At 32.9% G+C, this 15,054-nt stretch overlaps 1 protein-coding gene across 4 annotated transcripts in view; it reads left to right on the top strand.

The window, feature by feature from the left end:
• Window positions 1-14,254, top strand: part of LOC128859056 (tyrosine-protein phosphatase corkscrew) — a 75,570-nt gene extending 61,316 nt beyond the window's left edge. For 3 of the 4 annotated variants that reach the window (XM_054095747.1, XM_054095745.1, XM_054095748.1), the window contains 8 exons: window positions 4,137-4,316; window positions 4,436-4,553; window positions 4,750-5,319; window positions 5,903-6,177; window positions 6,301-6,391; window positions 6,472-6,661; window positions 9,353-9,774; window positions 9,834-14,254. In XM_054095747.1, the coding sequence (XP_053951722.1) occupies window positions 4,137-4,316; window positions 4,436-4,553; window positions 4,750-5,319; window positions 5,903-6,177; window positions 6,301-6,391; window positions 6,472-6,661; window positions 9,353-9,774; window positions 9,834-9,937 (1,950 nt within the window). In that variant the 3' untranslated portion in view covers window positions 9,938-14,254. Of the gene's footprint in view, window positions 1-4,136; window positions 4,317-4,435; window positions 4,554-4,749; window positions 5,320-5,902; window positions 6,178-6,300; window positions 6,392-6,471; window positions 6,662-9,352; window positions 9,783-9,833 lie in introns of all 4 variants that reach the window. The other variant, XM_054095746.1, reaches the window with a different exon arrangement.
• The last annotated feature ends 800 nt before the right edge of the window (window positions 14,255-15,054 follow it).

The following is a 15,054-nucleotide window of genomic DNA, read 5'->3' as shown; positions in this document are numbered from 1 at the left end:
CAATCGTATAAATAAATAGAAAAAAATGAAAATTTGCTGAAAAAGCGCTAGAAAATTCGTTCATTAATCTTAATTGCGCGTTAATTTGTAAAGTAAATAGATTTTTTATTGTTTATAATATATAAGTACACTAATGTGCGAAATTCGGAGTTTCTCAATTTAAGGTTTGAAAAAAATCGACATGCGAAATGCATATTGCCGTAACTGAAGCTCATTTACACAAATTTCGTAGTAACGTAAAATTCTGACTTGCAAAATATTTTAAAATTAACTTAAAAAAATGTATTAACTGGTAAAAGTTTGTGCGAGACAACTACGTTTTTAAAACTTTTTTTTTAATTTTTGAAAAAAAATATATAAAAAAACTAGCAAACCCGGCCCGCTTCGCTGGGCACACTAAAATAGAATAGATATGGTTTAGAACAGAAAAGATATGGTTTTCATATTATTTATTTCTTTCTTTATTCTTTCTTCAAGCGCTTTGGCATAAACAATATTTTTTGTTTTTCTATTTGTTTTTGAGTAAATATATAATATTGTTGGCTTCCCAGCACGTGAACAGCCGACGTATAGCTGACCATGGGTGAATACTGGTTCTTCTAAATTCATCCCGCATATTTCTAAAGTTTGCCCTTGTGATTTATTGATAGTTATTGCAAATGCTAAACGAATGGGCAGTTGCAAACGCTTGAATTCAAATGGCAATTCAGGTGGAATCATTGGAATTCTTGGTATTAGAACGTCTTCATTCTTGAATTTGCCAATTAAAGTAGTTGCTTGGATAACATTATTCATCAACCGTTTGACTACTTCATTTTGTTCTTGACGTTCTTCTGATGTCGCGTTATCCCGGGCATTTCTCATGCGCCTATTATTATTTGTCGAACGACCAATATGATTACGTGATTGTCTTGGCATTTGTACTGTAATAAACATGATTGTAATTATGGTATTCTGAGATTTTAAAACATGTTTTTTTTTCAATTTTGTGGATTATATTTTCGATGCATATGTGTTTAAAAGCCCAAGTCCATAAGGTCAGGATTATTTTATTTTGTTGTGATTTTCTTAAATCATCTCTTTTCTTCTGAAAATTGTTGACAATTTGCATGATAAGACTATTAGTTTTTTCATCAAAGTTATGCATTTTTCGTGCTCTTCTTTTGCATCCTTTATCAATTTCTTTTGTTTTTTAATTTTTTTTTACCATTTTTTTCATTCATGGTGTATCGTGGCTTATCGCATATGAACCGAAAAAATAAATCCACAAAACATAATTTCATTTGAACATTCAGATTTCACATTAAATTCTCAAATTTCGTAAGAAATTATTCACTGTTCAAAAATCCACTCCAAAAAAATTCACAAAAAATGTTTACACTTTCCTCTTACGTCTTCTCCTTATGGCGTTCAAATCAGAAAGAAATATTGGCACATTGTAACTCACACTGTCAATTTGACAGTTCAGTTCCGCCCCAAGCGTTAAAAAAGTAAACGACATTATGGCTGGTTCAAAAGAACGCTGTACGCGTTGCCGGTGTTCCGAATTACAACCAAACTTTACGAAACCCATTTTCAATACTTACTTAACAATGTGTGTAAGTTTGGTTTAATTCGGTGCAAAGATACGGCGGGTCCACGTTTTGGCATATATTTCGAGACCCTAGTCATCAATAGGTATAGAAATTACCCCGTATTAAAGCACTTATCAACAGCTTTCATTTGATACCCATATTGTACATACACAACCAAAGGTTACCCGGGTCCACGTTTTGACCTATATCTCGAGACCCCAGTCACGGAGCGGCATGAAAAATACTCTGTACTAAAGCATTCACCAACAGCTTCCATTTGCTACCCATATTGTACAAATACATCCTAGGATTACCCGGGTCCACGTTTTGGCCTATATCTCGAGACCCTAGTCACGGAACGGTATGAAAAATACTCTATACTATAGAAATCATCAACAGCTTCCATTTGCTACCCATATTGTACAAACACATCCTAGGGTTACCCGGGTCCACGTTTTGGCCTATATCTCGAGACCCTAGTCACGGAACGGTATGAAAAATACTCTATACTATAGAAATCAGCTTCCATTTGCGAAAAACGGCTGAATTTTTATATATATAGATTTCTTATACATTTTTTTAGTGTTTTTTTTAATTTGTTTTTGTTAATTTTTGTTTTAAGTTTTTTAAATTCTTTTAATTTTTAAATTCTTGTTTTTATTAAAGAACAAGTTTTCTAGTTAAATTTCTTTTTAAGGTTTATGTTTTTATAAAAAAAACAAGTTTTTGAGTTAAAATTTTTTTTTGGTTTTTATTAAAAAACAAGTTTTTAAATTCAATTTTTATTTTTTATTTTTTTTTGTTTTTTAATTTTTTTACTTAAGAAAATCCTTTTTAATGTTTTTACATATTTTTCAGTGTTTTTTGTTTTTTGTTATACAAATTTTTTGTTACATAATACGTTTTTTTCTAACCACCTGAAATTTTTACCTCTTTTTAAATGACTTAACTACCACTACCAAAAGAACTAATTTCATTACAGCTAAAGAAAAAAAAAAAAAAAAACATTTCCATTATTTCAATGTTTTTCCTCGAAGCTCCTGACCCTGAAATTTTCGTACACACAAAGCTTCCAGCTAACTATAGCACCAACAGCAGCAAAAACAAAATCAAAAATCAATTTAGTGTTAATTGTAGCTAAGCAAACGACTTGCGCAAAGCTAACTACAATAACAAATATCACAATACTTTTTTTGTACTGCTCAGTTACCCAGAAAAAGTGAGAAAATGCAGTATAACAAAAAATAAAACAATAACAAAGAATGCAATAGAATCAAATAGTGTTGAATTGTGCATAAGCAAAAACAAAAACAAACAATTTTTAGTTGCCACTGTAACAACAATAGCAAGACTTTCGCTTAGACATAACAAAAACTGCGGCTATAGCAATAACAATAACGAATGGAAATGTTATGTAGGCATATCATTGTGACAAAAGTAAATTTATATTACCATTACAACAACAAAAAGTAATAAATGAAAAAAAATAAACCAAAAATAAATACAACTATTAGCAACAAACGTTTCAAGTTGGAGAGAAGATTACTCTTAACAGTTAAATTGGTACAAAAACTAAAAAGCAACACCTAAACACGAGGACGAACTTTTCAAAGTGGTTGTTGTTGTTGCAGTTAGTCAAACACTATTTTTTGTTTTCAACTAAGTTTCAATAACTAAGCAAGAGAATTATTGTTGTTTCATTTATTTGTTCTAGTCACTACTAAATTTTTCTTTATTTACTGGCTTAAATTTTTTTATAGTTTTAATGCCTTTTTGTTTGTTTTCTTTTATCCTTTTTCGTGCTACTTGGTTTTTTAACTTTTTCGTTTTTAATTACTGTTCCTCCTGTCCCCATCGACTATCCAAAAGTTTTATATATATACATAATTGGCGCAAACACCCCTTCTGGGTGTTTGGCCGAGCTCCTCCTCCTATTTGTGGCGTGCGTCTTGATATTGTTCCACAAATGGAGGGACCTACAGTTTCAGGCCGACTCAGAACGGCAGATATTTTTGTGAGGAGCTTTTTCATGGCAGAAATACACTGGGAGGTTTGCCATTGACTGCCGAGGGGCGACTGCTATTAGAAAAATGTTTTTCTTCATTCTGGTTTTTTACCGAGATTCGAACTTACGTTCTCTCTGTGAATTCCGAATGGTGGTCACGCACCAACCCATTCGGCTACGGCGGCTGCTTTGCTTTTGGTTTTATGCATGCTTGCTATTTTTGTTGTTGTTTTCCCCCACTGCTGTCATTTCAATGGCATATTTTTTTAATTTCATCTGCTTTTGTTGTTTACTGCTGTCACTTGCTGCACCAAAAGTGGCAGAAAAACGCTAAAAGACGAAAATAAATTTTAGAGCTGCAGTGAAAATCGATTTCTGTATATATTTTAATTGTTTTGTTTTTGTATTATTTATGTATCGCTGTTATTATTTCGACATCCTTTGACACACTTTGTCGCCATTTACCTTTTTTATCTTACCTTTTCCCAAATTTTTATTTTTTATTAAAAAAATTATCTCATTTCACTCTATCCATCTCTCTCTTTCTCTTTGCATAGGACAAAAAATACGACGTTGGCGGTGGCGAAGCCTTCGACACGTTGTCCGAACTCATCGAGCGCTACAAACGTAATCCGATGGTGCAGACGTGCGGTACAGTGGTGCATCTGCGACATCCATTCAATGCCACACGCATTACTGCAGCGGGTATCAATGAAAGAGTCGAGCAACTGGCCAAAGTAAGTCGATTGCGTAACACTACTCCACTGGCTCATGACATATGACGTATCTGATTACTGATACGCGTCCCAGTGTCTAGAATTCAAAGCATTTATTTGCACCTTTTTCTTCATTATAGGGTGGATTCTGGGAAGAATTTGAATCGTTGCAGCAGGACAATCGCAATATGTTTTGTCGCGTTGAAGGTTACAAGCCGGAGAATCGCGGCAAGAATCGCTATCGCAATATACTGCCCTGTAAGTTATAACACACATACACATATACACACAATCACATATACTTCCTCATTCAAGGCCGCGCTCGTTCAACCGCGTTGGCATCGCACGTGCCAAAATGCTTATTTTCACTACTCTACACATTGCATGACAATTTTTCGAAATTGACTATTAAAATTTTCCATTTTTCTTCTTCTTCCCTGCCATCCCAATTTAGACGATCATACTCGCGTTAAGCTACTAGATGTGGATAAAAATTTGCCTGGCTCTGAATACATAAATGCGAATTATATTCGCTTACCTACCGATAGCGATTTGAATAGCATGAGCTCATCTTCGGAGAGCTTAAATGTCACTGGTTTAGTGGCTTCCTGTCCCGCTTGCACCGCCGCCCAAATGCAGAAGAATTGCCCCAATTGTCAAATGCTGAATAAGACGTGTGTGCAATGTGCTGTGAAATCGTCTATACTGCCGTTGAGCAATTGCGCTACCTGTAATAAAAAATCGGATACGATGAAGCACAAGCGCAGCGATTCATCTGCCTCTACAGCAACGAGTTTTAGTAGTGCTGGTGTCTGTGGTCCTGGTGGGTCTCGATCGGCACTCGCCGGTGGCAGTGTTGGCGGGTTGTTGAAGAAGGGCAGCAATGACTTGACTGAACGTGATATGTTCAAGGTGTACATTGCGACACAGGGTTGCTTGCCGACCACGATTGTCGACTTCTGGAACATGATCTACCAAGAGAATACGCGCGTCATCGTGATGACAACCAAAGAGATTGAGAGAAGTAAGTGAAATGAGATTCGAATTGAAAAAAATTGTATTCAGCGCGTAAATTGAGATGTGGAAAAGTAAGTGAAATGAGGCTGGAATTGAGAAAAAAATTAGTTAAACAAAATTCAGCTCGTTTTAACTGAAAATAATTGTAAAAAAAAAAATAGTTTCACAAAATTCAGCTCGATTTGACATAAAATAATTGTAAATTGATAATTTATGGGATATAGCGTAATTCAGCTCAATTAAAATCAACAAACATATTCCGTAGCAACCAAACTAAAATAATTACTTTTAGAAAGCTATTTTCAACTTAGACGCGTTTTATAAAAACCTTTTAATTCTTACTAAGCTCATTTAAAAACGTTGAGCAAGAATTTATTTTGGCATAGCACTAATCGGTTTTTATAGCTATTTAGTTATTCAGCACTTTTAAGAATATTTGAAAAGGCTTGCACCAAATCGACATAAAATTAGTTTCGTTGAATCTTGTAAAAATCAATATATATAAAATCGATAATTCAGCGCGCTCCAAAAAACCCGTATATTTTAATTTTATTTTGTTAGTCACATTTTTCCCTTCAACCTCCTTGCAGACCGCAGTAAATGTGCCAAATACTGGCCGGATGAAGGTCAATGCCGACACTTCGGCCCAGCGAAAATCCAATGCCTCTCAGAAAACAAAACCAGCGATTATACGCTACGTGAATTTATATTCATTTGGCGCGATAAACCCGATCGTCGCATCTTTCATTATCACTTTCAAGTGTGGCCCGATCATGGTGTGCCGCAGGATCCGGGTTGCGTGCTGAATTTCCTGCAGGATGTCAATTCGAAGCAGAGTCAGCTGACGCTGGCGGGCGAGAAGCCGGTAAGTGGGAGAGGAGAGAATTTTTTAATGTTTATGAATATAAAAATGTTAAAGTTTGTGCTTTCGGTGAAGGGCAAACACATTACTTAAACATATTTCATATTTTTTATTAAATTTTTTCAGGGCCCCATTTGCGTGCATTGCTCGGCTGGCATTGGTCGTACGGGCACATTCATTGTGATTGATATGATTCTCGATCAAATCGATAGATATGGTAAGACTTTTAAAAAAGTCTACTGGTGTAATAGAATTGTATTAATTTGAGTGTATGTATGTTTGTATATGCTCCCCCAGGTCTAGACACCGAAATCGATATACAGCGCACAATACAAATGTTGCGCTCCCAACGTTCTGGTTTAGTACAAACTGAAGCACAATATAAATTTGTTTATTATGCTGTTCAACACTACATACAAACGCTGGTACAGCGCAAACGTGCCGAAGAGCAAAGCTTACAAGTCGGGCGCGAATACACAAATATCAAGTAAGTTGTTCCCCGCTGGTTGGGCGTGATAAAACGTGAAATTCTATTATCTGTTTTTGTGTGCTTAAACCCTTTAATCCATTTAAGGGTTTACGTTTTTTTTTGACAGCAAAGTGCAATGTTTGCTTTTCATTTCGAATTAGTTAAATACGTTTCGAATTGGCTTCATATTTTGGTAATTGGTAAAGCAAATAGTAAAATACTTATTTTAGCGAAACTTGTAAAATATCTTCTAACTATTCAGCTGTGCTTTACGGAAACGATTTATGACCAAATTATTTCTATTTAGGCATAATGCATCTGCTTAGAATACTTTGATGTCAGAAAATTATAAAAATATTTTGAATATAAAGCTAAGCTGTGATTTATGTACATATGTATGCTGGTATGCGAGCTGAATTTAACTTTTTATCGAAAAATATTACTTTTCGTTTCTGCATTGCTAAAATGCAGGGAAATGTTATAAACAAAAAAAAAAAAAAGGTTAAAAAAATTGTTAGCTATAGCTTATAGCTGGCGTATAGGTAAAGGCGCTGAATAAGATTTTTCTTATAAAGATTTTTTTTTCTTGAGTTGCTTCATACACTAAGCGAAATAGCTATATGGGACAAACCAGCTTCATAATTTTTCTGCGAAAATAGCTACATAATATTTCTTGAGTTGCCTTGTAATGTATTGAAATATGTGCACGAACTAGCGGTGTTTTTAATTTATTTTGTCTTTTGCTTCAAATTCCGTTACGTTTGAACGTTGCTTGAAATTTGAGTGTCTTGAAGAAAATAGTTACAAGGCTAAGTGCTTTCGGCCGCCGTAGCCGAATGGGTTGGTGCGTGGTTACCATTCGGAATTCACAGAGAGGTCGTTGGTTCGAATCTCGGTGAAAGCAAAATTAAAAGAAAAAGAAAAACATTTTTCTAATAGCGGTCGCCCCTCGGCAGGCAATGGCAAACCTCCGAGTGTATTTCTGCCATGAAAAAGCTCCTCATAAAAATATCTGCCGTTCGGAGTCGGCTTGAAACTGTAGGTCCCTCCATTTGTGGAACAACATCAAGACGCACACCACAAATAGGAGGAGGAGCTCGGCCAAACACCTAACAGAAGTGTACGCGCCAATTATTTATTTATTTATTTAAGTGCTTTCGTTGAGATTTTATTTCTTGTTGTGGCGATTGCGTGATATTCTTATACACATTTCACAATTTAAAATATTGCTTAAGATAAGTTGAGTAATTTCCATTAGCAGAGAAATAAGGTTCATGCGGGCAAAATAAGTTTTCACGACACTATGCCAAGAGGAACGCAGCTATCTACCGAGGAGCGTCCTAGTATTATAGCTTATAGTGAATCAGGAGTCTCAGTTCGCAAAAACTTTTTGAAAAATCCTGATGGACATGGACAAATTTAAGAACTGATCCAAAGCCTAAGATTAATGACAGGAGATAAAAACACCAGCGCTAACTAAATTTGATGTGAACTTTCTCGCAAAGTTACCAAGCGAAGAATACAGCAAATTTTGAGTGAAGATACGAATTTAAAATATCAAAATAGACTAGCTGAACCGAAGCTCACACCACGCCATAAAGAACTACATCTGAATTCGCCTATAATTATAAGTTCTGGGACCATGAATGACAATCCATCATTTTTAGCGTTGGAAATGTATCTCGATGGGACTGATAGTTGTCAGAAGTATTGTAGAGATATTCGCCAAATACGACAAACGCGTCATTCCCGAAACTTCCACGGTGGCTCTCTTATGGCCTGGTGTGCTTTTAGCTACCGTGGCAATACCACAATTTGTTTTATTTCGCATAAGATGAACGCAGAAAATTACGTCTTGGATAATATTTAATTAAATTTTTGCCGAGGAATTTCACGTTGAGTCTTGGACGTATCAACAGGACAATGCTCCAATGACAGCGCTAAGCGTGCAAAGGAGTTTTTCGCGTCCAATGGAGAGAACCTCTGTAGCATTCTAGTTTATAAAGGCGGACGCGAGTTTATTAGCCTTTTGCAACTTAAAAAAGTTGTTCAATGGAATGGGAAAAATCGCCCTTATTGGTCTTTAGTCACTCGTAAATTTGATACCACGACGACTAGTAACAGAGGACATACAAGCTATTTTTAAAAATATTTTAAAACTTAAATATTGTTTTGTATTATTTTCTTAATATTTATTATTTTCTTATATTTAATATTAGTTTTGTCATATGTACCTATTTCCTTATACACCCTTGAAAATAATTAAATTTTATAAATAAAAGGCTTAACAAATCCTTTAACAAGTTTTATTCTGCCTTTTGTTTTCTCCCCTTATGCCGAAAGGTAAAAAGATTTAACCACCGATTATTTTATTACAATAAAATTGGTTGTTCAAAGTCCCACAGAGCTATTTCGCTTAGTGTAGTATGGCTAGGTGTAGAAAAGTGCTTTATCCTAAAATTGTAAGAATCTGCACAGTTTTAGTTACAGCCTTTATATACATAAAAATAAAAAAAGTTTCGCTCACTTAAGTACAAAATATCCTAATAGTATAAACTAGTAAATCTTGATGTGAAAAATACCTTTTCGATAATAAACAAAAATACGTTGGCGTAAATTTAATGAATCTTCCATGTTGCACTAAAATTCCTTAACACCTAATTTCTATGTCATAAATTAATCTAATCTATATTTTTATATCCTTTCCAGATATTCGGGCGAAATGAGCAGTGACTCTCAAAGATCTCCGCTACCATCAGCACTTTCTAGTATAAGTTTAGCAAATAAATCTCCTACGGGAGGCGGCAGCTTGCTTATGCCTGCCACAAGCAGTTACAGCATTAGCAATAACACCAATAGCGCCAGCAGCGCTGCAGATGACCTGAATCACTATGTGAGTGCAACAGCTACCAAACATCACATGCACGGTTCAACGCCGCCTTTGGTTGCAAAAAAGCAAGCACCGCTTCCACCATCGCCATCCAGTACACTGAGCAGCACAGCGTCAAAAGCCGGCGATAGCAGTTTGCATCATCCACAACAAAACGCAATGCATTCGCAGCAGCAAACAACAACAACATCAACGGCAACTGCATCCGCCGCCGCCGCTGCCACCGGTGCCGCTGCGGCAGGTAAGCAGGTATTCACACGGCCCGGTATTTTCAAATTGTTGACTCCCATAATTTTACAGCCAACGAAAACATTCCCAAAGACATGAGCACGCGCACAGGCAGTGGTCAGCAGCGTCAGCAACAGCCACCGCCTCGGACACCGCCGCGCTCTAGCTATACATGACAGTTAAAGTTTTAAAACGAAATGTTCTTGCGCGCTTATTTGCTTCAAAAGCGAATTTTCGTGATAATTTCTTCAAGGCTTTCAAGTGAGCGTGGTTGTGTGGCAGGGAAGGGAATGGGTGGTAGTGTGCGCGAATTGTGAATGAATTGCGAGCCACGAAACATTTTCAAAAAGGCATCAACACAAAGTAAAAAAAAAACTTATATTCCTTCTGTGTAATTTTTTCAAAGTATTTGTGTTTCGGATGTGAGCACAAAGTGCTGAAAACTATTTGCGTTTCTAGTAGTTCCTTCACGTATTTTTCCTAACTTCCTCATATGATTTTTCTTGTCGTTTGGCTTAATTGTATTTGTTTTCTTAATAACTTGAAAAAATTTTTGTTGTTCGTTTAAGCAAAAATTCTGAGTGATCTCGAATTACACCGCTTATGATGGAAGATTTTAAGTTTTTTGGAAAATTATTTTCTATAAAGTTACAATTTTTAAAATAGTATTCTAGCGTTTCTATTTATACACGTTTTTGTATTCTCATATCTTCTCTCTTAATTTCTTCGTCTCTCGTTTTTTTCAATATAAATCTCGAACGATAAATATAATTATGATGCTGGTTATTGTTGTTATTATGCTAGAGTAGTTTGTTGCTGCTGTGGCTGTTGCTGTTTTATTTTTGTTGTAGTTGTAGTTGTGTAGTAGTATTGTTGCATAGTAGTGCAGCGCTAAAGCAAACGTAAAACGTAGAAAACAAAAAAAAAAATTATATATTCATACGAAAAAAGCGTTGATTGTGATCTGTATTGATGCATTAAAAATTATGAACTATTAGAAAAGAAACTGCTGTAAAAATAAGTGAGCAAGAAGCAAATTTAAATACAAAAATATTATAAATTGCAAGCGTGGCAAAAAAATACTAACATTTGCAAAAAAGCGTTTGTGAAAAAAATTTTGTAAAATTGTGAGAAAATGCAAATGTAAAAGGTTTGAGAATTTCAGCACAAAAATATAAATATGAGGATCGTGAAAGCCATCGAAAAAATCAAAGAGCAATAGAAAGAAGTGAAATCTGATTTTACAACCAAGTACAGTGTAACCTCTTCTAACAGACACCTCTATTAGGCGGACTACTTCCTCAAGCGGACTTTTTTTTCTATATCAAATCTTATGTATCGGCAGAAGTTACGCCCTTTTGAGTGGACACCTCTCTTGGAAGAGCAAAAACGGACTGACGGTGCGCGTCCGCCCAGGAGAGGTTTTACTGTACAACAAATCAAAAATTTGAATTTCCCAAGTGCTTTAGTTTTTTATTAGTTTTCTAACTAAACTTGCTTGAAATATCAAAAACAACACAAACAACAAAGTGGATTCCATATAAAGTTGAAAATTTCAGAATATTTGTAAATTTTTTATAATTCGCATTATTGGTATTCAAAAAAATAATTACAATAAAAATTCGATTCTAATAAGAACACGTACACACAATTACTTTGCGCTGCTGATTTTAAGTCTGCAAAAAAGAGAAAAATTATGTTTTCATTCTATGTCTGAAATAGTCGCTTCTTGTACTGCTGTAATTCTATATATGAAAAAATTATATTAGTTTTTGTATGTTTTTTTGTCTTTTTTAAATGTGCAAACTGCTAAAAACTATTGTTATAATATTTTTAACCCATTATTGCTGTGTGTTTTTACGTATATTTATAAAAAATTATATTTAATAAATTTACTAAATTTAAACAACGAATTGTTTTAAATTTTTTTTTTGATTTTAAAATTTTTTAATTTACATTTTTTTTGTTTCTAATTTTTTTTTAATTACAATTTTTTAAAGTTAAAATTGTTTTAATTAAGATTTTTTTATTTACATTTTTTTAATTAAAATCTTTTTAATTAAAATTTTTTTGATATACAATTTTTTAAATTAAAGTTTTTTTTGCTAACAATTTATTTTGCTTTAATTTTTTAAATTAAAATTCTTTTTACTTGTTTTCTGCTTTTGGAATTTTATTAAATGCTTAAAATATTTTGTTTTTGAATTGTGTATAAAGTTTAAAAAATTCACGTAAAATCTTTTTTGCGCTTAATTTTGGCTTAGCCTGAGTTTCTTCTTCCTTCAATAAAAACTCCTCTTATGTTGTTTTAAGTGTGAATTCTGCGCTTCAAATTTCGAATAATTGGCTTACAAACTTCTTCATATATGTATCTTTTCTTGTTGTAGCGCATTTCATAATTTTTTTTTCAATTTTGCGCTCCTTAAATGTTTGGTTTCTTGTTTGTTTTTGTTTCATTGTTTAATTTTTGTTTTGCTTTGCCATAATCCGTTATTTGTATTGTAGCATCTCGGCTAGTTTTGCACGTAAGCTGTTTTTAACTTTAAGCTCAAAACGTCTTTTACTGCTAATCTAAAAATATGTAAGCAGTTATAAAACCAATTGAGTTGTGTAAATTGTTCAAATGTGGCTTTTAGTGGCATTGCAAAATTAGCAATTGTGTGGTATTTTGTGAAGATTTTTCTGCTGTTTATAATTTTTGCGGAACTGCTTTGAATATTCAGTTGCATTGGAATGATTATCGTAAAAAAAGCTTCTGATGTAAACAATGCTTTTGTTTTTAAATATTTCTTAACGTATTATTGAAGATTGTAAAAAGTATATGAATTTTTTTTGTAAGCCTTTAAGCGCAATAACCCACAAACCTGATTATAACTGTGGAAAACTTGTATACCAATAAAAATTAAAATCGAAAAAAAAAAATATATATTTTTTACAATTTTTTATGTATATTTTTTAGTTACAAAATGTTCATGTATCAAAAAAAAAAACGCACACGAATACAAATTTAAAGCTAATTAAGTGAACTTTTTTTTCCATATTCTTTTAATGTTTTTTATCGATTTTCTCACGCTTAAAGCTTTACAGTATTTTAAAATTACGTATTTTAAAATCGATAAGAGTTCCGCAAAAATTATAAAATAACTTGAGAAAAATTTACAAAATTGAATAATTTTTGTAAAATTGTACGATATTAAAATTACGTGAAAATTAAATTATTATGAAACTGGATTAAATTATTATTTATGTATATCGCCTACTATTATCGTAAATTTTGCGAAATTGATGGAATTTTAATGCCTAGCTGTGCGAGTGTAAGCATTTGTTTTGAAAAAAGAAAGTTATTAACTGTTTTTTATACCAAATTTGATTTGATTAGTTGTTAAGTGCAAAATTTGTGTATTGCTGTCAATTAGCGGTAGAAAAACAAAACATTATATATATATTTTGTACATGCATACATACACATACAAATATATTAAACATAACATTAGTTATTAAAAGAAAACCAATACGAATTATTTTAGAAATACAAAAACAAATCGCTTAAAACAAATTGCTGTTAAGATGTTGCTTTCGCCAGCAAAAAATTATTTTTAAAATAAGTAAAACTTTTTTTAAGTACTTTATTTTGTAATATTTGTTTGCATTATGTGAAAGTTTTAAAATAAACCAACAAACATACAAATTTATATATAAAATGCTTTCTTTCTTTTTTTAGTTATTTCAAATTAACATTTTTTAAATAATATTTTTAAAAATAAGATTTAGAACAAAATAATTTAATATAAAAAGAACATATTTTTTTTTATTATGTACACATTATAATTGTTTGACAGGCTGTTATTTAAGAAAGTAAAGTAAGAAATAAGAATTAGTAATTGCATAAAAAATTTGCAGAAATTGTTATTCGTCAAAATCGCTTAACAACAAATATTCAAGTGGAGTCCAAACAAAAACAAAAAACGAAAAAACAAAATTAGAAAAAAAGAATCCCAAAAAATAAGGCAAAGGGTATATTCAGAAACGCATTATAAATGCGCAGTAATTGCAGCGCTGGCAGCACTGCCAATGTGACAAGTGTTGCAATTGATAGATTGGCAGTATTAAAATTTTTCCTGCAAATAATGCGCGACGTTTGATACAAAAATGGCGTTTTGGAACGCGATGCATTTGCAGTACTGCCATATTTGCATTTCTGAACGCATTGCCAACACTGCAAAAGTACGTTGCGCATTATAATGCGTTATTGAATATACCCAAAGTGTTGCGCTTAAAAAACAAACAGTTATAAGCGAAGAAGATTAGTAAAGAAAAATAATAATTGAAAAAAGAAAAAAATAGTAAACAATTTTTTACACAAACAACTTAAATGCTATGTAAATAAACACAAAAACACACACATACATATTTATAAGCATAAACACTATACGAATACAATGCATGCCTATACATAAACATATACAAATACATATATTACATTTACATATACATACATATATATTTATATTTTTTAAATAATAAATAATACTATGAATTTTTGTATTTTTGTAAAATATTGCACACATAAACACTGTTAAGTGCGGGAAACTGCAACATTTTTTATTAATAATTTTTTGTTTGCGAACTTTTGTATGTCTCACGCGTTGCGGTAAGAAATATAAAGAACAAAGCAAAAAAAAAAAAAAAATGAACAGAAGTTAAGTTCTCAACAAATCGAAAAAAGTAAAATACATATTTACACTTAGTTACATAAATAAAAATAAGTGCATGAAATAAATAAAACAGAATTTTATAAATAAAATGCATACATTTCTTTTTTTTTGGTTCTGTTTTTGATTTTTAAGTTTTTTTATAAATTAATTTTCAGCAAAACGCGAGACGAAATTTATTAAATTAAACCGAGTTTGCTGTTGCTTAAATACACAGAGTTTTGCTTGCCGTGCCAGGACCTAATGTAGACAGTGGGAGTTATTTGTGCTTTCGCTTAAAGAGCAGAGATTGAAGAGTTTTCTATTGAGCTACAGACAATAAACAACAGCTCACTGCTGAGTCGTCTCTCAGTTATGCTAAAAATCGTATGAAATCGAACATGGTGTACATCAGCGTCCTTGTTCGGGCAAAACCCGAATCATTTCTATTAGCTTTGTGACGAGGTCTAACATAAATATGTATATGCACAGCAACCTTAGTGCCGACGCATTCACCGAGAAACGGTTAACACTTTCAGTTTGTATATTTTAGTACCGATAATGACGTTATCGGAAACGAATCACTATCTACTGCAGGCGAA

This window comes from Anastrepha ludens, chromosome 3 (assembly GCF_028408465.1).
Source record: "Anastrepha ludens isolate Willacy chromosome 3, idAnaLude1.1, whole genome shotgun sequence".
In the NCBI taxonomy this organism is placed as follows: domain Eukaryota; kingdom Metazoa; phylum Arthropoda; class Insecta; order Diptera; family Tephritidae; genus Anastrepha; species Anastrepha ludens.
Note: the sequence above shows the minus strand (reverse complement) of the source record. Positions and strands in the feature narration are given on the sequence as shown.